At 41.9% G+C, this 27,557-nt stretch overlaps 1 protein-coding gene across 3 annotated transcripts in view; it reads right to left on the reverse strand.

Annotated features, from left to right (window-relative positions):
* Window positions 1–27,557, reverse strand: part of LOC122812315 (breast cancer anti-estrogen resistance protein 3 homolog) — a 697,444-nt gene that overhangs the window by 571,266 nt on the left and 98,621 nt on the right. For all 3 annotated transcript variants that reach the window (XM_044084719.1, XM_044084717.1, XM_044084716.1), the window contains exon 3: window positions 1,234–1,673. In XM_044084719.1, coding sequence (XP_043940654.1) covers window positions 1,234–1,673 — 440 coding nt within the window. The remainder of the gene's footprint in view (window positions 1–1,233; window positions 1,674–27,557) is intronic.

Consider the following 27,557-nt stretch of genomic DNA (forward strand, 5'->3'; position numbering starts at 1 on the left):
TCTACTGAAGCCTCTAAAGAACCGGCGTCCGGAACGGACGACTCATCTTGCCTGGGTTTAACTGTTTTGTCTTTGCGCTTCTTCGTGGAAGCGGACGCCGGAGAATCCGACGGCATATTATAATTGCACCGCTTACCGAAGACCAGCCTAGCACAATCTAACCTTCGCTTAATAGTGCGCTTATTGAACCTAGCACAAAAGCGACACCCGACTACGTCGTGCTCAGGCCCCAAACAAGGAATGCACAAAGAATGATAATCCCTATGCGGTATCTGTTTCCCACAAGAAATACAATTATTCACTTTTTCTGACATCCGGTACTACATGGAGGCAAGAAAAAAACAAAATAATCCCCAACGGGGTACTTAGCCAACTTGGATTCGGTCTGAAACTCCGAACTCGAAAAATTTCAGAACGCCGAACGGCACTTGCAACGCTGCTTCTGCATCGGACCATGCGGCAAAAAAGACTGAGGATATGACGTCGGTCATGCGCTTTTGTACCCTGACGTCCTGATGTCAGTTTTAAGTGCCTTGACCGACGTCAGCCTAATACTTTGGTATTCGGGCCGACCGAGGACAGCGGACTACCCATATGTAAGGACTGCAGCAATGTGAGATGAAGAACATCTGTACGACGTCGGTATCAAACTATGAATTCTGCATAACTGTACCATGCCGGTATCAAACTGAGAATTCTGCATAACTGTACGATGTCGGTATCAAACTGAATTCTGCATAACTGTATGATGTCAGTATCAAACTGTGAATTCATCATAACTGTACAATGTCGTTATCAAACTGTGAATTCTACATAACTGTACAATGTCATTATCAAACTGTCAATTATAGATAACTGTACAATATCAGTATCAAACTGTGAATTCTGCATAACTGTACCATGTTGGTATCAAACTGTGAATTCTGCATAATTGCATGATGTTGGTATCAAACTGTGAATTCTGCATAACTGTACAATGTCAGTATCAAACTATGAATTCTGCATAACTGTACCATGCCGGTATCAAACTTTGACTCGAACTAAATGATGTAATGTTTGTGCATTTCAACACTGTACAAGCTAAACCCACTACTAATAATGCAGAAAATGACTGCAATACTTCCAAACTCAGTTAAGTACTTTAGGAGCAGTGAAAATACACTTTAACCAGTTTAGAACTTTAGAAACAAGTAAACACTTTAGTTAGCAGATCGTTTACCTTAAGTTACCTACCTTAACAGGTTACTCTCCATCATCTGCTCTGCTGGGGAGGCACTAAGACTCAATCTTTTGCTACGATCCAGCCTCTTCATGATTAACAAGTGTCCGTCTTTGTCAACATGTTCTTTGTATGCGGCCCCATACCGCTCCTCTATCAGTCGTAGAGGCACAGTTCTGTTTATGGGATGAAATATTATCGCACCAGACTGTTCTGAGATAGAGCAACGGTTACCAACATAGAATCGGACGAGAGCTGGTATGCTGTCAAACTGATCTTGCTCAAACTGGAAAAGGATACGTGAGTATCCCTTTTTAGGTCGCAATGCTACACGGATAATTTTAAAATGCAGTGGTTCATGCTTCCATTTACAAGTCAATACATAATCTCCAGGACTTGAAACAGAATCTCGAATAAGGAAGTCCCCATCTCTCTGTACCAATAAGTCTGCTTGCTGTGAAATAAAACACCATTTTATTTATTATATATGCGAGAATTGTACACTACAACAACATGAAACAGTCTATGGTATATATATATGGGTCAGCAACAGCATGCCACAATGGACAAAAAAATATCAAACCCAAACTTTTTTAAAATTTTTTAATTTTTTTAAATCTGAAAGGAAATGAGGGAATTATACATGAGCAAACACTCACCTAACTTAAATATCATCTAATTTCTATCAGTATGATCCTCAACCACTTCCAAATGTTCTCCAGAAGCTACTGTGGGATTCAATGAGCTATGCCACAATGTCATTACTGATGAACCTTAGCACCCCTGACATGCAGCATTTAGTTTTACCTTGCAATAATTTATCTGACTTTCAAAAAAAGAAAATTAGACACTATCAAATTCTGATGGTCAGTCTTACCAAGAAGTTGACAGGCACGACTCCTTACTCTACCAAACCAAAAATGGTAGGCCACACATATTACCAGCATCGCATAAACATCAGGCCACACACTTTACTGCCATCCCAATAAAAAAACAGGCCACATGACTTACTGCCATCCCAGTAAACATCAGGTCACACACCTTACCACCATCCAATAAACATCGGGTCACACCATCCCAATAAACATCAGGCCACCACACACCTTACAAACACAGAAGTAAACATCAGGCCACACACCTTACTACCATTCTGGTAAACATCAGGCCACACACCTTACCATAATCCAATAAACATCGGGCCACACCATCCCATTAAACATCAGGTCACACAGCTTACTTTCATCCCAGTAAACATCAGGTCACACACCTTACCATCATTCAATAAACATTGGGCCACACCATCCCAATAAACATCAGGCCACCACACACCTTACAAACAGAAGTAAACATCGGGCCACACACCTTACTACCATCCCAGTAAACATCAGGTCACATGGCTTACTGGCAACCCAGTAAACCTCAGACCACATGCCTTACTGCCATCCCAGTAAACATCAGGCCACACACCTCACTGCCATCATAGGAAAAATAAGGCCACGCACCTCTCAGCCATCACAGGAAACATAAGGCCACCTGCCTTAGTGCTGTTCCAGGAAACATAAGGCCATATGCCTTACTGCCATCCCAAAAACATGCAACACATCTTACCATCTTCCCAATAAATAACAGGCCATGCATATATTACCACCATCCCAGTAAACATTAAGTCACACACCTTAACACCATCCCAATATATACCAATCCACACACCTTACCAGCATCCCAGTAAACATCAGGCTGCACATCATACCAACATCCCAGTAAACATCAGTCCACACATCTTACCAGCATCCTAGTAAACATCAGGTCACACCTTACCAGCATCCCAGTAAACATCAAGCCATACATCTTACCAGCATCCCAGTAATCAGGCCAGACATCTTACCAGCATGCCAGTAAACATCAGGCCACACATCTTACCAGCTTCCCAGTAAACATCAGGCCACACACTTTGCCTCCATCCCAATAAACTTCAAGCCACCACCATACCAACATCTCAAAAAATGTCAGGCCACGCATCTTACCACCATTCCAATAAACATCTGTCCATACTCCATACCACTTTCCCAATAAACATCACATCACATACATTACTAGCATCCCAAAAAACATCAGGTTACACACATTACCAGAATACCAATAAACATCAGGCCACACACCTTATCACCATCCCAGAAAAACTCACAGCTCACACCTTACTGCCATTCCAAAAAAACATCAGGCCACAAACCTTTCCACCAACATAATAAATATTAGGACACACACTTTGCCAACATCCCAGTAAACATTGGGTAAAACACCTTAACACCATCCAATAAACATCAGGGCATAACATAGGTTCATAGGTTGGTACTAGGCTATCAGCCCTAGGGCCTATATAAGCCCTGCCATAATTCCCTGGCTATTTCTTTCCACACTATTTACTTCCCTAGACACCTGTCTAACAGGGCGACTGACGTGATCCCCGGGGTGAATTTCCTTTCTCCCATCCAATCGTCAAGGTTCCTTTTGAAGAAGGCCAAAGAGGCACTCTGCTCGACATGTATGGGCAATCTATTCCAGAGTCTAAGGAGTCTCTGGGTCAGGAACCTATCCCTCCAACATGTTTTGTTTATTGTGATGACAAGGTTTAGATCCCTGGAGCATGTGGCTCTCAGGGATTGGGATTTCTTTAAGTGTAGCATGTCCAACAGCTCTGGGTTTGACATGGCCTTGTATGTTAAGCAGAGATCGCCTCTGAGTAGACGATATGCGACAGAGTATAGCTGGAGTTTTTTAAGGCGGTCAGCGTAGGGCATCTGCTTTAGGACTGTGATTCTTTTAGTGAGGTATTTCTGTGGCCTTTCCAGTTGTTGCAGATGTCTTGAGAGGTACATACCAAACGGGGAATTGTATTCTATAATGGGTCTAATGAGGAATGAGTACAGTGGGACAATGACCTCCTTTTTTCTGGATGAAAAGCCCTTAGTGATGAGGTGTGCCACATAGAAGGATTTCCTGACTGTTGTGGCGATGTGGTTATCGAAGGTGAGACCACTGTCCACCTGTGTCCCCAAGTCTCTTATCACACTTTCGGTGTTTAGTGTACTGCCACCTATGTGGTAATTCACAGACACATATTTTTTCCCCAAAGGGGATAACTATACATTTCTTGGCATTGAGCTTGAGTCCATGTCTCTGGTACCAAGCATCTGTTTCTGTAAGGCCCTTTTGTAGAGTATCCACATCATTTGAGGATTCAATAATGGCTCCCAGTTTGCAGTCATCTGCGAACTTTGTTATCCAGAGTCCCTCAGTGTTGGCCTGTATTTCAGAGAAATAGATGCCAAACAAGAGCAGTCCCAGGACTGAACCCTAAGGTACTCCACTTGTCACTTGTCTGGAGCTGGATTTGGAGTCGGCTACTTTTACAGTGTGGGTTCTATCAATAAGCCAGTTAGCAACCCATTGGGTGACGTAGGGATTAATGCCCAGCTTAGTAAGTTTATCTATGATTCCAGAGTGGGGGATGGTGTCAAAGGCCTTGGCTAGGTCTAGATAGGCTGTGTGGATCACCTTACCCTTGTCCATGGCTCTGGAGACTGTTTCGAAGAAGTCAATCAGGTTCAGGAGACAAGATCGGCCCTTCACGAACCCAAACTGGGTGGGGTCCAGTGTTTGAAGGTTGCCAATTGTTTATAAGTTCCATGATAATACGCTCCATGGCCTTGCAGATAAGGCTTGTCAGACTGATGGGATGGTAGTTTCCGGGATCCAAGGTAGATCCCCCCTTGTGGAGTGGGATAACTGTAGCTCTGTGCCACTCAGTGGGCACGAAACCTGAGGTGAGGCTATGATTAAACATGACACTTAGGTGAGGTGCCAGTTAATATTGTAGTTCATGTAGTACACAGCCCAGGATGTCATCTGGTCCCATGGATGCTGTATTCTTAGCTTTGGAGAGTGCGTTTTTTTTACCTGTGTGGCCGTTATTACTTGAATTTGGCAATCTTCCGGTATTGAGATAGGCCATTTAGGGGGTGAGAGGGGGGTGAAGTTGGCACTGAATCGATCTGCCAGGATATTGGCAATATCCTTGGGATCAGTATATTTAATGCCATTCTGTTTTAGCTCAGAGCAGATCTGAGCATTGCCATTTAGATTCTTGACAGTTATAGAATGCCTTGTGGTTGTCTTTGGAATCTTTGGCAATTTTATTTTCGTAACTAGTTTTGGAGGATTTTATGAAGGATCTCAGTTTCTTACTGAGGCTGGTAAGGGAATTTTTTTGCATCCTGGAATTTTCCTCTTTTGTGCAGCAGTTTCTTCCTTTTGTTGTAAAGTTTGTTTATGGCAGTGGACCACCAGATTGGCTTCCTTTTTTTGGATGAGAGCATCTTGGTTCTGTTTGGGATGGCACGATTCATGCATGAGTGGATGTGCTCGTACAGTGCCTTAGTGTAGGATTCAGCAGTTGAACCTTCAGTTCCCGTCTGCATGGGTGTCATGACGTTTGTCACTTCTGACTTGAGTAGCATGAAGTTGGCTTTGGAGAAATTTTTTATGGAGGTTTCCTTACTGGGGTGGGGGGGTGGGATGTGGATGTTAAGGGTGATTAGCTTATGGTCAGACCTGAATAACGAGGGGGTGACTATAGGTGTGGAGCATCGATTTCCCCATGTTGGTAATGACCAGGTCTAGGATATTGGTGCCCCTGGTGGGACTATGGATTAGTTGATCCAGGGCATTGGAATTTATGAATTCCCTGAACCGTTGGGCAAAGGTGTTGGTACACGAGTAGTTTTCCCAGTTAATGGCAGGGTAGTTAAAAATCACCCAGTATTAGGGTGTTTGGTTCTATCTTAATATTTTCCAGTATGCTTAGAAAGGTGTAGTGAGAATCTTGGGGTATGGTGGGGGATCTGTAGCAAGCTACAATTTGGATTGCAGTCTTACCTAGTGTTAGTTGCACCTGGAGAATTTCAGATGCATTGTGTTGGGCAACTAGCCTGGTGGTGTGAATATCCTTGGTGAATATTGACACTCCTCCACCTTTAGTGTTTCGGTCCTGCTTTGGTGGCCGAAAAGTGTGGTAAGAATTGTAGCCTGGTATTGCAGGGGTGCTCTCTGGAGCCTTGAACCAGGTCTCAGTTACTGTACAGATATCGATGTTCTCCATTTTTAGGAGTGCCTCGAGAGAGTGCATTTTGAGGTTTAGACTTCTAGCATTGAGTAGCATTACCTTCAGATTTTGCATGCTTGTACCTGTTACAGTGGTGGTTTTGACCTTTGAACTTTGCCTAAAAAAAGGCACTATAGGGGTGGCAAGAGCCTTAGCCAGTAACCTGAATCCCAGGGGCGACAGGTGCAGACCATCTCTGGCAAAGCATTGTGGTCTGTCACTCATGTCATCCCAGGCAGATACTGGATCCCCTTTGAATGACACCAGAAGCTTAGACAATTGAAGTCAATCATTTTGTCCTTATATTGTGGTATCATTCTGGGAGAAGGCAGGATGCTACTCAGCGCTAGGGTCATACCTGCCTGGGCCACATGATCAGAGAAGCTCTTCCATGTCTCTCTTCATGTAGTCCAGGGAGGTACGTCTCAAGTCATTCACTCCAACATGGACAATGACAGAGTCATATTTGTACTTGTTGTGGAGAGACTTGAGTGCATGTGCTATGTGGTGGATCCTGGCACCCAACAGGCAGCTGACTGTAATGTTCTCCTTGTTCAACCTGGTGAGAGGGACATCAGTGTGCCGGACTATAGAGTCACCTATGACTAAAGTGTTAGGTACATTGTCTTGCCTTAGGGGCTGTTGCTGGGTGGCACACTGGTGTTGTGAACAATGTGACACTTTGGCTGTGATTGGTGTTTGTTTGCGTTTCAGCTTCAGAAGTCCTTGTTGCTTGGGCAGGTTACAGTCAAGGGCCTCTGCATATGTGGATTTAGTGTTGCTATATGTGGGTGTTGGTGGTGTGGGTTTAGAAGGGCTATGTGTTGCTTGAGGTGTAGTGTGGGTGTTAACCTTCTCCTCTTGACTGTCTAGCACAATCTTGGGTGGAGAGAGCATTGCTTCCATTTTGGCTATGTAAGTGCATCTCTCACAGGTTGTAGTGTTGGGTGGTAGGAGGAGAGGGTTGTCTGTGTACATGAGGCAATTGCTGCATTGACCCAGTATGACCAGATTCACCAGGTGGACAAGAGAAATCACTGGAAGCTGACCCTTGGACATGCCTGGTTTGGTGCTCTTTTTTTTTTTTTTTTTTTTTTTTGTATAAAGTACAGGAGCTGTTTTCCCTTACCTTAGCAAGGTACTTTGCAATTATAGGCTGTTTAGTACCTACTATCAATTTCTCCTTATTAACAAGGAGAGTTGAGTGATTGTATCAGTTTAAGGCTTCCTAGTGCTTTCCAGCAGGTATTAGAGCAAGTGCTAGTCACAGGGATGCTTAAAGGTAAGATAAAAAAAAAAGCACACTGCAGTGTGCACTAGAGAAGGTAGATGTGAAAGTAGGTAACTTAAGTTTTACTTGTTTAAAGTTAAGGTTTAGTGGAGAGTTGCTATTTTTAAAACAGCAAGATGGATTTAAAGGGGTGGTCACTTTTGTATTCTGGTACTATGGAATACAGTAGGATGGCCAATACATTTAAATAGTTGAAGGGGAGTGATTTCAAATTTCACAAGCCAGTGAAAGCAGAGAGGAAATGAGATATGGTCAGATTAACATAAGAGGCAGACAACTAGAAAGACAGTGGTATTTAACAAGACAACTGTAACTGGGAGGGTGGGAAAAAAATTCTGCCCGACTCAGAAGAGAGAGCTGTGGTCTCTTTTGAAGTTTTAATATGCTGTTAAAACAGAATGCAAGCAAAACACAAGGTAAAGAAAACAAACTACAGTATTTAAAATATACAAAATACAAAAAATAAAAGCAAACTAACCTTTCCTTCACAGCAAAGTGTAGCAGAGTCTGGATGAGCCCTTCTGGTAATGCCAGATAAAGATCAGGCCACCACACACCTTACTACCATCCTAGTAAACATCAGACCATACACCTTACTACCGTCCTAGTAAACATCAGGCCACACTCCTTACCACCATCCCAATAAACATCAATCCACATTCCTACCGCAATCTTAGGGCACACACCTTACTGCCATCCCAATAACTTCAGGACATGCACCTGACACCCCAATAAACTTCAGGCCATGCACTTAACTGCCACCCCAATAAACAAGCCACACACCGTACTGCCATCTCAAAAAAACCCTAAGGAGTACACACCTTACTGGCATCCCAAAAAACCCATGGCCACACACCTTACTACCATCTCAATAAACAGGTCACACACATTACCACCATCCCAGAAAACACCAGGCCACACACCTTACCCTCATTACAAAAAACATCAGGCCACACACCTTACCACCATATCAATAAACACCAGGCCACACACCTTACCACCATATCAATAAACAGCAGGCCACACACCTTACCACCATATCAATAAACACCAGGCCACACACCTTACCACCATATCAATAAACAGCAGGCCACACACCTTACCACCATATCAATAAACAGCAGGCCAAACTCATTAGTACTGCCCCAACAAATGACAGCAAAAACTTAACACTGCACACCAAGTACTGAAACATACAATATATCCTGCAACTCTTCACTGCCCACTGTATGTCAAACAGTAAAGATTCAGAAAAAAGATGTAATGACTGCACCATGTCAATCTCTTTGAACAGCGCTACTAACAGAACTCTAGGCTAAACATGAACACAAAAGTTGCACCTGTAAGCAGTAGCCACACCCATAGCTCCTAAATTAGCTAAAAGAAACAAAGTGATGAATCCAGCACTCTCTGATTCTCTCATATTCTGTGACCACCTGGCTAGCCAGTCTGTTCATAGCTTTCCTCCCTACACCCAACCAGAGTATGATCCAAGGATTTGTGCCAAGACACCCTCTATTTTCAATTTTTATTAATGCCGTGACTCTAAACATTCCCAGCCGCATGTCCTTAATATATGCATATAATCTATTTTTTTCAGAGCTGACAGATCTTATTGGTCAATTGCTAATGTTGACCTTCACAGTATTGTTATTTTATTTTTACTTTTCTTAGCATTGTTCACTAGGTAAGTGAACTAGTTCAATACAAATTTTCAACCATGGTTTAGGCCAACAGGCAGTAACAATTTTTTGAAAACAACTCATACAAACAACTCAGCTGGTGACTCTGTGTATTCCTCTTTCCTGTCCCAAAGTTGCAACTCCCTTCCTCTCTCTCTCCAATTAAAACAGTGAACACCTACTCTTAAAGCACAAACAAGAGAATACCTAAAAGATACCTGGCTGTGTACAGGTATGACTGCAGCATGATGAATGTCCTGAATACCTGGCTCTGTACAGGTACGACTGCAGCATGATGAAAGTCCTGAATACCTGGCTCTGTACAGGTACGACTGCAGCATGACGAATGTCCTGAATACCTGGCTCTGTACAGGTACGACTGCAGCATGACGAATGTCCTGAATACCTGGCTCTGTACAGGTACACCTGCAGCATGACGAATGTCCTGAATATCTGGCTCTGTACAGGTACGACTGCAGCATGATGAATGTCCTAAATATCTGGCTCTGTACATGTACGACTGCAGCATGATGAATGTCCTGAATATCTGGCTCTGTACATGTACGACTGCAGCATGATGAATGTCCTGAATATCTGGCTCTGTACAGGTACGACTGCAGCATGACGAATGTCCTGAATACCTGGCTCTGTACATGTACGACTGCAGCATGATGAATGTCCTGAATACCTGTCTGTGTACAGGCACGACTGCAGCATGACGAATGTCCTGAATACCTGGCTCTGTACAGGTACGACTGCAGCATGACGAATGTCCTGAATACCTGGCTGTGTACAGGTACGACTGCAGCATTATGAATGTCCTGAATACCTGGCTGTGTACAGGTACGACTGCAGCATGACGAAAGTCCTGAATACCTGGCTGTGTACAGGCACGACTGCAGCATGACGAATGTCCTGAATACCTGTCTGTGTACAGGCACGATTGCAGCATGACGAATGTCCTGAATACCTGGCTCTGTACAGGTACGACTGCAGCATGACGAATGTCCTGAATACATGGCTGTGTACAGGTACGACTGCAGCATTATGAATGTCCTGAATACCTGGCTCTGTACATGTACGACTGCAGCATGATGAATGTCCTGGCTCTTACTTCACCCTCTTCTTTCTAAGCTCTATACCCTTAGCTACTGGTCCAAATTATCCTGCTTGTCTTCTCCCTCTACTGCCCTAAAACACTGTACGGAAAGGGTCATCATGGAATTAATACACAAGGATACAGGCAATCTACAGACCCCCCAACTCAACGCAGGTTGGATTCATCAGGTGCATGTCTAGCCTACTTAACCTGGTCAACGTCTTTGAAAAAGTTACTGATGCAGTGGATGAGGGCAAAATGGTGCACATTGCATGTCTAGACCTTGCAAAAGCATTCAACACCATCCCACACACAGACATCATAGGTGAACTCTCTCAGCTAAATTTCCTCCTTAACAGTCAACTTGCAAGCCACTGTAAAAACTATAGACCAATAACCGTGCTTTCTGACAATGTGCAAGTTATACACTGCAACAGATCCAAACAGAGTTTATAGTTATTTAGAAAAAAAAACCTCAATCATAGCAACACAACAAAAGCGGGAGCAGAAGGAAGTCACATGGGAAAAAGGGTCATTTGCTGCTAAACAAACCATAATAGAGAACAGTAAAAGGTGAAATCTAAGTATGGGAAGGATAAATTACAAAAAGGCATGTGACAGCATCCTTAATAGAGAATTGTAAAAGGGGAAATCTAAGTATGGGAAGGATAAATTACAAAAAGGCATGTGACAGCATCCTTAATAGAGAATTGTAAAAGGGGAAATCTAAGTATGGGAAGGATAAATTACAAAAAGGCATGTGACAGCATCCTTAATAGAGAATTGTAAAAGGGGAAATCTAAGTACGGCAAGGATAAATTACAAAAAGGCATGTGACAGCATCCTTAATAGAGAATTGTAAAAGGGGAAATCTAAGTACGGTAAGGATAAATTACAAAAAGGCATGTGACAGCATCCCAATAGAGAATAGTTGTTGTGTCTTTCGGCTTTTCCCGGTTAGGGGTCACCACAGCGGAACTCCAGTCCGCTAATGACTGGTAGTTGATTTTTACGTGCTGAGTTACCAGTCCTGATGCACAACATTCAACGAGGGTATGCCCATTCATGCATGTCTACACGCAGAAGACGCTCTAGCTGAGAATCGAACCGGACAGCGTCTTACTGTGAGGTGACAATGCTACCGCAGCACCACTACCGTGGGTATCCCAATAAAGAACAGTAAAAAGGGGAAATCTAAATATGGTAAGGATAAATTACAAAAAGGCATGTGACAGCATCCCAATAGAGAATTGTAAAAGGGGAAATCTAAGTATGGGAAGGATAAATTACAAAAAGGCATGTGACAGCATCCTTAATAGAGAATTGTAAAAGGGGAAATCTAAGTATGGGAAGGATAAATTACAAAAAAAGGCATGTGACAGCATCCTTAATAGAGAATTGTAAAAGGGGAAATCTAAATATGGTAAGGATAAATTACAAAAAGGCATGTGACAGCATCCCAATAGAGAATTGTAAAAGGGGAAATCTAAGTATGGGAAGGATAAATTACAAAAAGGCATGTGACAGCATCCTTAATAGAGAATTGTAAAAGGGGAAATCTAAGTATGGGAAGGATAAATTACAAAAAAGGCATGACAGCATCCCAATAGAGAATATTTTATTTAACTTTATTTTACATTTGTTGACCGGGCTAGTCTAACTGGATACATGTCCATTTTCAGTAGACGCCCGGGGAGAAAAGCTCCAGTAAAAAAGCATACAAAAATATCAAATTCAAAATTAGAAAAATGGCATTAACATAGAATATTACATCATAAAGTTAACAAATTTACAAAAAAAACAGTAAAAAGTCAAACATGGAAAATAGTACTCAAGACTAACAACATTAGTAATTAAGAAAAAGGTTAGTTTATAGAGAGTTGTATGAAGAGGTTTATAGTTAAGTATATTATGGTTTTGAGTGTAACGGGTAGTTAAAGGATAACAGTTAGTCAGGGTTGGTACAAGAACATAACCAGTGGTTAGTGAAGAAAGGTTTTATGTTCGTTTTAAATAGTGGGAGAGAGGTTTGGGTTGTAAGGTCATGTGGTAATAGATTCCATAGTTTACCAACTGAGTTAGAGAATAGGGAGTCGCCTGCTACGTTTTTTGATAAGGTAGTGTGAATCAACATTTTGTTTGAGGAGCGTAGATTCTTCAGGCTATTAAAAGGCATAATGAGGGTAGAGAGAATTGGGGTGTTGCTGGGTTGGTATAGGGCTTTGTGGGCTATTGTAAGTTGGTTAAATTGTAGTTGGTGAGGGAGTTCAAGCCAGCCTAATCGTTTTAGATTCTGACAGTGATGAGTCCTGTAAGGAGAGTTTGTAGCAAATCTGGCAATATTGTTATAAGATTTAGCTAGTTTGCTGAGATTATTTTTAGAAAGATTGGTATATATGGGGGAAGCATATAATAGAGTAGAGATTAAGTGGGTTCTAGCTATTGTGGTCCTGGCTTCTGGTGTAAGGAAAGGTTTGATTCTATAGAGGGATCCAAGTTTTCTGTTAATAGATTTTATTGTAGTATTTATGTGGGTGTCAAAATTTAGGTGATTGTCAATTGTAATTCCTAGGAGTTTGGTGGTGGTGTCTGGAGAAATGAGGGTACCATTATTGGATGCAAGTGTGAAATGAAGAGGGGTAGACAAACGAGAGGGTGTAAAGAGCAAATTTTTGTTTTTTTTGGGGGTTAAGGAGAAGACAATGGTTAGAGAACCATTGTTCTATAGTGGTGAAAGCTTTTTGTGAGAGAGAATGAAGTTCGGTTTGGGATGTGCCAGAACAAATTATGGTACAGTCATCTGCATATTGAATGCAGGTAGAGAGTGGAGTAGAAAGATGGTCATTTATGAAAATGGAAAACAGTAGAGGACTTAATGTGGAGCCCTGAGGGACACCTAGGGAGGTGGAAAGGAGGTCTGAAAGATGGTTTTGCCAGATAACTGCTTGTTGTCGGTTTTCAAGGTAGGATGTGAACCAGTTCATAGCAGGACTGTCGAGAGAGAGGGACTTCAGAAGGTGGAGGAGAAGTGGTGATGAACCATGCCAAAGGCTAATAGTAAAAAGGGGAAATCTAAGGATGGGAAGGATAAATTACGAAAAGGCATGTGACAGCATCCCACATTCATGGATAAAGGAGTGTCTACAGATGTACAAGATTCACTCTAATGATCAGTTACACATTGCAGTCAACAGGAAATAATGACAAACTACTTTGCAGTTAAGCAATGGCAAAGGGCAAATTAACCCAGGGATAAAAATTCAGATGGGGATATCCCAGGTCGATTGTCACCACTGCTGTTTTGTCTTGCCCTTAACCCATTAAGTCATTTACTTAATAGATTAGGTCATGGCTAAAATTTGGCTCACAGAAAACAACCTAGTTTTTTTTTCTTCTTGTGGATGAACTGTACAGATCATCAGATGAGATTGAAAGTAGAAAGTACATGCAAGTGATTAAAACCATCTCAGATGATATACAAATTGATAAATGTGCAAAAGCATGATTTAAATCAGGAAACCTGCAGCATCAAGGAAATATCAGTCTGGGACAGGAATGTGATATAAAGGCACTTGAGCAAGAGGAAGTGTATAAATATTTGGGAAGTGATGAAGGATAGACTATAAAACATATACAAATGTGTATAAAACTTAGGAATACTTCACAAGACTAAAACTAATATTAAAAGCAATATAGCAAGTGATATACAAAAATCAGTGTATACCAAGTATATACGTTTCTCGCTCCGAAGGAGGAACTGGCCTCCTCTAAATTGATTGCATGCACAGATCTGCAGTTATTGGAATACATTTGATTTTGCTAAAATCATTAGATCCAAATATAGTGGAAGTTTTAAAAGATGGAGAGAGTGACGTTTCTGCTTAGTTTAACAGAAACATTCTGGCACAGCTCAAACCATAAGCAGACAAAAATCAGATAGCAACTGTATGTGCCAAAAAACAAATGAAAAAGAATACAAGGACCAGGATCAGATGGGAAGGAACAAAAAAATGTGGAAAAGCCATAAATATAGTGGTATAGTGGCAACTATTGCGAACTCCTGGAACAACCTTATGTTGATCACGATTTGATGCAGGAATGGTTAAGGAGAAGTGAGGTGAAACCAAAGGATGAAAAGTTAATGACAGCCCAGGACAGTGGACTGTATACACACTTGTTTACAAAATCCACTGGATATGTGGTAGAAACAAACGGATGTAGATTCTGTAAAAAACGAATTGGAAACACTTGCACATTATCTCGCTGGTTATGATACACTGATGGCAGACGGCCTGTACACTGAAAGGCACGATGATGACTACTGCACAGGGGATTGTGCAAACAGTACAATATAGGATTAGCAGAGAAGCATTCGAAACATGAACCACAACATATTATAGAGAATGATGAAGTGTACATCACATGGGATCACCCATTACTAGCAGTTTAAAAAATAGATGTGAGAAAAGCATATATAGTAGTCCATGAAAAGAACTGATCATTGAAAATTGCAAAAAATAGGTACCATCAACCACAGGGTTAGCAAAATCCAACAATGAGGCACCGACCAGGAGTAGAATTAAATACAGTTTAATCCAATAAATCACATAGACTGAGCGCTTTCTCCAGTACAACTGGCTTCATCAGAGTCATTTAACAAAACACACCCAGCTTTATCCTTCCTTATATAACCCAATAAAATCCAATTAATCAACTGTCAGATCAATAAAATAATTAATCAATTATTTAAAAGTCTTGACTAAAGAAGAATCATCACCATGAAATTACATTCTAAAATTGAGAATGGTACATTACCTATAATACTAGTTCAACACAATATAATAAATTATTATTTTAACCTTAAAGTTGTGCACCAAAAATATGCATACATTTAATCAATGTGTTCTATTCCTTTATAATTCTATGATATTTGTAAATTCATCCCCTAATATAAATTCCATAATCAGAAAATGTGTAAAAAACAAGTAAATATGTATAAACTGAAAACTGTATATATGAATTAAATGTTTTGTTTATATAAAAAAATATTCCAATAAATGAAATAAAATAAAATAAAATGAAATAAAATTCATCTATCAACAATAATATTATTAATATAAATTTTATTTTTTTGAATTATGTGTACTGCTTGTTTAGGACTTGGAGAACCTCTTATACCATATGAAACTAAAATGTACTTTGAATACAAGTGATCATACTTTTTGTTAACACTGCTTAAACAAAAGCCACTTTTTTCAAATAATTTGTGCATGATGTTTTAATACAGGCTTTAAGGAAATACATTCATTAAGCCCAGGAAACTTCGTGGCATTCAATCTTATCTGCCACTCTGTTTCACGTAAAGCCACACTATTGCCAATATCACAATTAATGTTTGGTTTTACCCTATCTACTATAAAAAATAGAAACTTTTTAAATAAGTGGCATTCCTTTGAGTGCATGTAAAGGGCATTGTGTTCATCCATCCTTTTAATGGAACTACAGTGCTCCCTTATTCTTTCTTTTAGACTTCTTGTTGTCATGCCCACGTAGAATGCCTCACAAGACATACAAGATGCTACATAAACACAATTTCTTGTGATGCAATTACATACACCAGGGCATGCGATGGTACGTTTATAGCCAGCAACACTCAGATAGGTCCCCACAGCAATGTATCTACATGTTTTACATCTACCACATTTGTTCATACTTGATCTTTTAAATCCATAACTAGTTGAACATTATAACATTGAAAATTGCCACGCCAAGTCATTACAATGTCTTGCATACAGAGACAACAAAGAATCATAAAATATTAGAATATGCAGGCAGAAATGACAGCAATGTGGAAGAAAAATACCCAGACAGTTTCTAACAATAGCAGCATTAATAGGTCTAATAAAAAATAATTTACAGTTGTACTTTGATATGCTACAAATACATGAAACTGTATAAATTGTACAAGGAGTCAGTCCTAGGCACATTGCAGGTGCTGTGAAGAAGACTTTAGGCTATCATCAAGATTGAAGCAATACTAATTTCATAAACTTTAATTTTACCCTGACTTAGGAATGAAGTCCATTCTCACTATTGCATTACAAACCCAAAAGACTTGGAGAAAATAAAACTAAATGTCAAATCTCTTTGTAACTCATTGGCTTATACATTGCTTCATAAAAAGAAACCAAGAAAATTAGGGTGGGCAGCTCTACCTCCTCCAAAAGACCCGTCACTAGTGGTGTACCCGACATTTCAGTCCTTGGGCCACTCTCCTCTGGAATTTACTTCTTGGAGGTCACTGCTAATGTTAAGGGTTTGTGGCTGACAAAGTCTGCAGATCATAAAATCACCCAGAGGACACCACAATCCTCCAAGAGAGCCTGCTCAAACAAATAGCTGGTGTCAAAACTATAGACTTTAAATGCCAAGAAGTGTATAATTGTATCATTTGGAAATAATTCCCTTTGTAACTATCACACACCTCTGAAAACTGATCCCAAAGTTAGAGATCTGGAAAACTATGATGACAAGGAATGGGCCTTCGTATAGCACATATCCACTGCTGCAAGGATGACAACTGTCCTTCGAATAGCACATATCCACTGCTGCAAGGATGACAACTGTCTTTTAAATAGCACATATCCACTGCTGCAAGGAAATATTTTGTCTTTTGCACAGCTTATATCTAAAGGTACTGATTGCATTCAGATCCAGGGATGTGACTGTTCCAGTGTACTGGGTACTCATGAGGTCAGTCACAGAGTATAATGCCCCTTTCAGTATACACCTGTCCAAAGACAGGTCACAACTAGAATGACCACAACACTTCCTCACTAAAAAAAATCAAGACACTAAATCATAATGACTATGCAGACTGCCTCAAAGTCTTGTTCCTCTTCGGGTTATTGAGAAGTGACCTTTGCCTCTTGTATAGAACTTCAACAGACCATGCTCAGTCAGATATATTACAGATCCACAAGTCCAACTGTATCATAAACACCTGACCAAGAGATCTCAGTCTCTTCTTCAGTAGAATGTGTTGGAAGGATCGGTATGTATCAAAGAGAACACCATGGAACAGTCTTCCACTTCAAGTACTTTTCTTAAAATATTCAAAGGTGGTTTGGATGAGTGGATGGGCAGTGACAAATTTACACCCAGTTTAGCACCCCTATTCACTCATGGAGAAGAAAAGCATGTAAATGTCCCAATACATCCTTGTTCAGCCCATCTCTGGGTTACTTGTATGCAAAATATAATAAATGTTTATAGTAGGGTAGTTAAACTCATTCAAGAGTGTGGTATTGGGTTAAATAAGGAGAGTCTCCAATTGGGTCTCAAGTCATAGAGGGTGATCTATATCTGGCAAGGATATGATAAGGGATCTTTCCTATGACAATTTGGATGTGGAGAAGCTCAAATATATCGTCCTGTTTGTTTAGCCTTGAGGCAAGTTTGTCATTGATGTAAATCAAGACATGTCCACTTTTAGTCCCTACCTGGAAGGCATTGTAGCCCTGTACTGCTGGGGTGATCTCCAATGCTTCAAACCATGTCTCCGTGACCACACGGATGTCTTAGGAAGTTACTAGGCTATTGGCCCCGAGGCGTTTACAAGCCTAGCCAAGAATTTAGCTCATGTTCCAACAAGTCAGCACCCTATGCCACTGTCCAGCAGGGACATAGGTGCAATCACGGGGGTGTATTTTCTGTTCCCCATCCAGTTGTTCAGGTTGGGCTTAAAAAGGTTTAAAGAGGTACTCTGCTTTTCATGAAGAGGGAGTCTATTCCACAAAAGAGGGAGTCTCTGGGACATAAATCTGTCCCAACAAGTCCTATTGATGTCACAGACCAGGCTGAGGTCACGTGTGTGGGTTACTCGAGTGGAGCTTGTCTTGGGGATATGCAGCATTCCCATCAGTGTGAGGTCTGAGATTTCTTTGCATGTCAGACAGACGTCACCTCTGAGGAGTTTGTAGGAAAGTGAGCAGAGGGACAGGGTTTTTAGCTTATATGTGTAGGGTGGATGTTTGAGGCCCTAGATTCTCCAGGTGAGGAATATCTGTGGTCTCCCCAGCTGCTGCATGTGCTTTGAGAGGTACATGCCGAAAGAGGCAAGCTCTACAACAAAAGGAGGAACGTACTACAAGATAGAGCAAAATCCCTAAAAGGTAAGACACCACGATCTCTCATAAAATCATCCAAGGCAAATTTTGAGAGAAAAATCGCTAAGGACTCAAAAGACAATCATAAGGCCTTCTTTAGCTATGTCAGAAACCTGGGAGGAAACTCCCAGATATGCTCAGAATTAGTTCAAAATGATGTAAAAATCACTGAACCTACAGACATTGCCAACATACTGGCTGACCGGTTCAGTGCAAACTTCTCCCCCCCAAAAGGAGAGATATCTATACCAGAGGATTGTAGCCCCCCAAATATATCTAACACTCAGGTGAGAACTGCTCTCTCCAAGGCGAAAAACACAGCATCCATGGGACCAGATGGTGTCCCCGGTTGTGTGCTCCATGAACTCAATGAGGAATTAAACCCACAGTTAGGACAGCTGTTTAATCTTAGCCTCACCTCAGGATACGTACCCAAGGAGTGGCGTACGGCAACTGTGGTCCCACTTCACAAAGCCGGTGCCTCCACCGACCCTGGAAATTACCGTCCCATCAGCTTGACAAGCCTGATCTGCAAAGCTATGGAGAGGATCATAATGGAACTCATAAATAAAGACATAGGGGACTTGCAGACTTTGGATACAACCCAGTTTGGCTTTGTCAAAGGCAGATCATGCCTTTTAAACTTGGTTGACTTTTTCGAAACAGTCACCAAGGCCATTGATGAGGGAAAGGCAGTCCACACAGCCTACCTCAACCTGGCAAAGACTTTCAACACAATACCCCACTCAGGTATCATTGAAAAACTCATCAGCTTAAATGTAAACCCATACGTCACAAGATGGGTAGCAAACTGGCTAAGTGACAGAACCCACAGGGTCAGAGTTGCTGGCGCCATGTCAGACTCAAAGCCTGTCACAAGTGGTGTCCCACAGGGCTCAGTCCTTGGCCCACTCTTGTTCGGCATCTACTTTTCAGAAGTACAAGCAAACACAGGAGGGTTATGGTTGACAAAATTTGCAGATGACTGCAAACTGGGTGCCATAGTCGAGAACACATCTGACACAGATATCCTTCAGAAGGGTCTCATAGAAACGGATAACTGGTGCCAGAGCCATGGACTAAAGTTAAACGCCAAAAAATGCATAGTCATACCCTTCGGGGAAAAACAAGGTTACCCCTAGCTACCATATAGGTAGCAATCCACTGAGCACAGAAGAGGTTATCAGGGATCTGGGGACCCAGGTTGACAGTAACCTTTCGTTTGACACTCACGTTGCCAAAGTAGTTAGGAAGACCTTCTACATTGCCCACCTGATCATGAAGGGATTCACATCTAGATCAAGGGAGGTCATCGTCCCCCTGTACTCATCACTCATCAGACCAATGATTGAGTACAATGCCCCATTCGGAATGTATCTGACCCGACACCTGCAGCAACTGGAAAGGCCCCAAAAGTTCCTCACCAAAAGGATAAATGGTCTTAAAAATATGTCTTATGCTGCCCGACTGAAGGAACTCCAGCTCTATTCAGTCGCTTACCGTCTGCTCAGAGGTGACCTGTGCCTGACATACAAGGCCATGTCCAACCCAGAATTGATGAACATGCTTCACCTCAAAAAATCTAGGTCCCTCAGAACTACAAGGGCAGGAGACTTAAACCTTGACACGGTTATTAATAGGACGTGCTGGAGGGACAGAATCATCACCCAGAGACTCCCTATGCTGTGGAACAAAATCCCGGTACATGTGAGGCAGAACACCTCGCTGGCCATGTTCAAGAGAAATCTTGACCAATGGATGGGAGATTGCAGATATACCCCAGGGATTACCTCAGTGTCACTGCTTGACAGAGGCACAGCAAAATAATGGGCATAGTATCCTTCAAACTAAAGGGGTGGTGAAAGCCACAAAACTCTGGGCTAGGCTTATAAATGCCCTTGGGCAGATAGCCTAGTATGAACCTATTTAATAATCAGTCTTATAAAGGGAAGAATACAGGGATGTTAGGATCATCTTGTCCCTGGATGAGATACCCTTACTAATGAGGTGGGCCATGTAGGAAGCTTTCCATACAATGGAGGCAATATGGCGGTCAAAAGTCAGTTTGCTATCAACCTAGGCTCCCAAGTCCCTCATGGCTGATTGATAATAAGGCACTAAGCACACAATGTGATAATTTGTGGGGATGTCATTCTCCCCAAAAGGGATGATGCCTTTTTTGGCATTATGTTTAAAGTCATGTTATATCTTATATCATTTTATATCAAATACTGTGAATTTATCACAACAAAATTTGTACTCTAACTTTGTACATACAAAAATCGTCCACCAATGTTCTATTACCTGTATGTCCCTACATGTGTGCATTATAACTATTATGCCTCTTATCTGTTTCACTGTATCCTCAGCTTGGTGTAACTGATTACACTGTTTTGTATGCATCTGTAACTTGTATGTTTTTTTTGTAATTTATTTGTTACTGGAGCTTTTCTTCCCAAGCCTCCACTGAAAACAGGTTCTTCTAGGCCCAGTGGACTTCCCCAGTCATCAAACTGAAATAAGTAAATAAATAAATGTTTCTGGCACCAGTTATTTGTTTGGGCAAGACCCTCTTGGAGGATGTCCACATCACTAGAGGAATACATCACTAGAGGAATTGATGACAGCACCCAGCTTACATTCATCTGCAAACTTGGTCAGCCATATCCCACTAGATTTGGCCTGCACCTCTGAGAAGTATATCCCAAACAACAGAGGCCCCAAGACCAATCTCTGGGGTACACTGCCCTTTATGGGTCTACTACTTGAGGTGGCTTCTCCTATTTTGACTAAGTGGGTTCCATCAGTGAGCCAGTTTGCTACCCATCTGGTAACATATGGATTGATGTCTAGTTGAGAGAGTTTAGCTATTATACCAGAGTGGGAAATAGTGTCAAAGACTTTGGCCAGGTCAGGTAGGCAGTGTGCACCATCTTCCCCTTGTCCATGGCTTTGGTGACCATCTCAAAGAAGTCGACCAAATTTAGTAGACGTGATCTCCCCTTGACGAAAACTGTGTGGGATTGTTTGGAGGTTGCCAATGTCCTTGTTAATGAGGTCCATGATAATCCACTCCAGGGCCTTGCTGATCAGCTAGTTAGACTGATGGGTCTATAATTTCCTAGATCCGTGGATGCTCCACCTTTGTGCAAAGGGATGACAGTAGCTGTCCTCCACTCAGCTGAGATGAAGCCGGTACTCAGGCTTTGGGTGAATAGGATGCTTAATGGTGCTGCAAGTTTCTGCCTGAGTTCATGTATGATGTAGCCCGAGATGTTATCGGGTTATATGGAGGCTTATTTGTCTGAGAGGGCAGTGATGACTTGCTCCCTAGAGATAAGGGCAGGGGTCAGGTACTGTGGATGTCCTGTTTTACTGATGGGGGAGGAAACAGAGGAGTGAAGTTTTCACTGAACCTGTATGCCAGCAGGTTGGCTATATCTACAGGGTTTGTCTATGTGGTGTCCTTGACCACCATTTCTGAGCAGATCTGGGTGCTTCCCTTGAGATTGCAGACATATGTGAAGAAAGCCTTACGATTGTTTTTAGCAGATGTGGCTAGTTTGGACTTGAAGTTTGCCTTGGAGGATTTCACTAGTGGTCTTATTTGCTTCTTCAGGCTAAGGAGAGATTGCTTCCATTTAGACACCTTCTCCTTCTTGGTCCTGAACAGCAATTTTTTTCCTTTTATTATAGATGCCCACCAGACAGGTTTACTCTTCCTTGAGGAGGAGGATGATTTCATCCTGTATGGAATTCCTGATTCCATGCAGCTATATAAATGCTCATATAGTACTTTGGTGTAAGTTTGGACATATGTGCCAGTTTCTATGGAGGGGGTGGGGGCTGTGAAGCTGTTTATAACTTCTCTCAGGAGTTTGTAATCAGCTATGGAGAAGTTTGTTTGACCCTAGATGGGGGGGGGGGTCGGGGGAGATGGTTACTTCGAAAGTGACTGCTTTGTGGTCAGATATTACCAGGGATGATGACACTCTAGGGATGCTGTAGTGGTTACTCATGTTGGTTAATACCAAGTCCAAAATATTTTCACCTCTTATGAGGGTGTCAACCAACTGGTCCAAGGCATTTGCTCTGATGAAATCAAGGAATCTCTGGGCATTTGTCTTTTGGCAGGAGTATTTCTTCCAATCTATGGTTGGGTAGTTAAAGTCACCCAGGATCAAGGTAAAAGGTTGAATCTTGATAGATTCAAAGAGGTCCAGATAGGTGGAGTGGGCATCTTGAGTCAGAGTTAGAGGCCTGTAGCTGGCTATGATTTGAATAGGGGTCTTGTCAGTTGTTAACTGCACCTGGAGTATTTCCTGTGTATCATACTGTCTGACCAGCCTAGAGGTGTGTGTATCTTTTATATATATATTGCAACTCCACCTCCTTTTGTTTTGCTGCTCACGGCTTGGGGTCTGAATGAATAATATGATGAGTAACCTGGTATGGATGGGGTGCTCTCAGCAGCTTTGAACCAGGTTTCTGTGACTGCACAAATGTCAGCTTCTTCCAGGGTTAAGAATGTTTGCAATGAGTGCAGTTTCATATTTGGATTCCTAGCGTTTAGCAGCATGACCTTTAATTTACATTTAGATGGAATTTTCATAGTGGTACTTTTGACTTCATGGCATTGCCTAAAAAAGCCACAGTGGGGGAGGCAAGACCCTTTTCCAGGAGTCTGAAGCCCAAGGGAGACAGACGCAAGCCATCTCTGGCAAAGCATTGTGGCTTGTCAATAATGTCATCCCAGGCTGTCAGCTTACTGGATCCCCTTTGAATGACACCAGAAACTAAGCCAGTTGGTGATGGTAGAATGCTGCTTAAGGCTAGGGACGTACCTGCCTGGGACTTATACTCAGCGAGCTCAATTATGTCTCTCTTCATATAGTCCAGGGAGGTATGTCTCAAGTCATTCACTCCACCATGGACTATGACAGAGTCATAACAGTGCCTGTCGAGAGACTTGAGTGCATTGGTGATATGCCGGATTCTGGCACCCGACAAACAACTAACCATGACTTTGTCCTTATCCAGTCTTCATTCTCCAGGGTAAGGGGAGCTTGGAGGGAGTATATATTATTGCTTAGACTCCTGATATTGAGTAGTAACAGCTTTAGATTCCGTTGGGTTGGTTTTGCTATTTCAGAAGGTTTGTCAGTTTGGCATTCCCTAAAAAAGGCACCATCGGGAGAGGACAGTGCTTTAGCCAATATTCAAAAGTCTGGAGTGGACAAGTGCAAACCATCCCTGGCAAGGCAATGTGATCTGTTCACCCTATTCTGCCATGCTGACAAATATTACACCCCCTTGGAATGACATCAGAAGCTAAGACAATTATTAAAGTCAATCATCTGTCATATTGTGGCATCATCCTGTGTGGCAGTACACTTGGCTCCATGCTAGGCTCATACCAAAGTGGTACATACAATCTAAGAGCTATATAATGTCTCTCTTCACACAGACCAGGGAGGTATATCTCAGGTCATTTACACCCACAAGGACTACAACTGTGTAAAATGGGTTCTTGTGATTAAGGACCTGGGTATGTGCGTGACCTGGCAATTCATAGCATCTGATAGAAAACCTGACCATGACTTTCTCCTTACTCAGCCTGGTGAGAGGGACATCTCTGTGTGTCTCACAATGAAGTCTCCCATGACTAAAATGCAGGGTTGTGTGGTGGCCTTCCTTGTGGGCTTGGAAGCAGAGCCTCTGAGATGTGGTTGCATGTGTTGTGGTAGATGTTTGGTAGAGGCCTTTGGGGTTGCCAAGGACATTGTTTTGTGATGTCAATGTCTGGGAGACATTTGGGGTTCAGGAAGATTACTTTTAAGGGTCTCAGCATATGTGGGTCTATGTGGGTGTGAGCCATACTGTATGTGGTGGGTGTATTGTGGAAATTTTTGACAACACAGTTGGTATTATGAGTGCTTGTATGTGACAGCTTTGCTTCCAAACACTGACACTGTGTGAATATATCTCTCATATACTTTATCAGTTTAAGAATAAATGTTGCCAGTAAACATAAAGCAATTGCTACATTGTCTCAGGATACCCATAATTACCAAGCTGGTTGTGAAGATAGCAGGAAAATCTCAACTCCATGGTTACTGGCTGGCTTTAGGTAATCAGTAGGTTGTTGGAGTATAGGGTAGTAACGAGAGGTTTCAGGAAAGGTACCTCGTACTGCAACAGAGGTTTCAAGAAAGGCACCTCGTACTGTTACAAATGTTTCAGGAAAGGCAGCTCATATTGCCAGAGACACTTCAGAAAGAGCAACTTGTACTGCCACAGAGGTTTCAGGAAAGGCAGCTCATACTATCACAGAGGTTTCAGGAAAGGCACCTCGTACTGACACAGAAGTTTCATGAAAGGCAACTCGTACGGCTACAGCAGTTTAGGAAAGGTAACTCGTACTGCCGCAGTGGTTTCATAGTGCAGAAGTCTTTTGGCACTTCAGACAGACACAAAGCTGACTTAAGTACAATCTCCATCAACAATTACAATGAAATGGCTCTATATGAAATGTTGGTACTTGAAATGCTGAGTGCCAACAAGCTGGGAAAAGATGATTAAACCTGCAGGAGACGAATGAATCTGGACCTTCACTCTTCTCACTTAAAACTTCTGTTTTGCAAGTGAGCAGGCACCCCACACCCCCCAAACGTATAGATACAAACTCAGATTGCCATAGCTTGGAGAAAAGAAAATATTCCAAGATATACTAAGTCCATTTCTAAGTACATTTTTCAAGCATTCACTCTGTTTTGTGACTTGCTCTAGCTGGTCCCAAGATTTGAAATGGTTACCCTCTGTAATAAATGTATTCATTCTTGGTGACCTGGTTATATCACACTTGACATGGCATACATTCAGGCAAAACATGAGGCAGTATTCCAACTGGTTGGAGTAATCTGACTAAGACACTAAGGAAAACCCCCTACTACTCTTTTATAAGTGTTGTGGGATATTACTTGGAACCATGATTGAACAGTTCACCTGAAGAAAGGTACTCCCCATGTGGCACTACTATTTCAGAACTGGAAAATTAATCCAAATTGGCCCGTCATTGAATACAGTACCCCCTTTGGTATGTATAAATTGGTCTCACTGAATACAGTGCCCGCTTTGGTATGTATAAATTGGCCTATCATTGAATACGGTGCCCCCTTTTGTATGTATAAATACCTATCACTGAATACAGTGCCCCTTTGGTATGTATAAATAACTCTCAATGAATACAGCACCCCCTTTGGCATGCATAAATCCAAGCATATTGCTCACCTGGAAAGGCTCAACAATTTTTAATTAGGAAAATTAAACAACTTAAATCTTTCCACTATCTGTGCTCTGAGGTGACCTGTGTCTTGCTTTTCAAGGCATGAAAGACCAAGTCCTATTTGACTTACTATTACACCCACATTAGGGACCTAAATCTATGCCAATAAATAAGACTTGTGGGAGGAGTAGGTTCCCAACTCAACATATTTGCAGCCTATGGAATAAGTTACCATGAAAAGTCATCCAAAGTTCCAATTTATCTGCTTTTAAGGACAGTCATCATGATTAGATGGATCTACACAGATTTATACCATCGTTATTGTGCATCATCCTGCTCTATTTTGGAAGTTGGCATTATTAACTGCTTCCAAAGGGTAGCAAGAACTCAAGTATGTCTTTTTAAAGGTGTATATGGACAAGCATCATGTTTCTGTGACCACTTAGTTTTGTACCTAGAAGCACCTGCTGCATGCTATCCATTCATTGCAGGACTAGGAGGTAGTGAGGAGACACTGCTGCATGTTACCCTGTCCCTAAGGAGTGTGGAGTAATTGGTCACCCTTGTTGTCTTAATAAAGTTTGGTAATTAGCCACTGTGACTGTGTGCTATGCAACTCCTGCAGGACTATGGGGTGGTGGGGCATACTGATGTACTGTACCTCAGTACATATAGCAGGATGGGATAATGGGGCCACTGCTGAGTAGGTTATTGGGTCCCTTAGGAATGAAAGCAAAACTGCTACACTGTTCCATCTGGTCCCTATAGGAATGTGGAGAAATAGAGTCACACCTGCTGTGTGCTATCCAGCCCTTGTGAGGAATAAATGGGACTGGGGCCACTGCTGTTGTGTGCTATTCAGCTCCTGTAGGGCCTACATGGGAGTGGGGCCACTGCTGCTATCCGCTATCCAGCTCCTGTAGGGCCTACATGGGAGTGGGGCCACTGCTGCTATCCAACCCCTGTAGGGAGTATAGGGGAGTGGGACCACTGCTATTGTGTTCTATCAGGTCTCTGTCAGGAGTATGGTGTGGTGTGGACTCAACTGTTGTGTGCTATATGGTCCCAGCTGTTCAAATAGGATACAGGGCCATTACTGTGTGTGTGTAATCCTGGACTTGTAGTAGGATGAAATATTGGAGTCACAACTGTATGTTACGCAGTTCCCTCAGGAATTTGTGCTAACTGGGCTGTAACTGCTTTCCAGTGCCTTTATAAATGCAGAGAGAACTACATCTGCATTGTTAGCAACAAGTTGAAATCATTCAAAGTGGCCTTCACTAAGAGTGCATCTCTGTCACCAACTCTGTTAGTGACCATTATGGGTAGGGTATCAAAATGCAGCTAAAGTATGGAGAGCGTCCAGTATGGAGCTCAGGAAGCAGAACACTGAGATGTTACTTATGCACTGATATGCAAAAAAAAATAAATAAATACATTTTCTGATCATTTTTTGTCCTGGACTTCTACTCTATGTCTTGAGATGGCATTCTCTGCTGTCTGTAGATGATGATATCCTTTTGGCCATAAAAACTTGTGACCTCTGACCAAGACTTATGCAATGTGTAGCGGAGTGTGAAGCAAAAGACAATTGGTGCTTCCAAATCGGAGGTGACTGACCTCTTCTGATAAACAGTCAATGTTTCTGTTCA

Source organism: Protopterus annectens, chromosome 9.part0 (assembly GCF_019279795.1).
Source record: "Protopterus annectens isolate FY-2018-M chromosome 9.part0, PAN1.0, whole genome shotgun sequence".
Taxonomy (NCBI): domain Eukaryota; kingdom Metazoa; phylum Chordata; order Ceratodontiformes; family Protopteridae; genus Protopterus; species Protopterus annectens.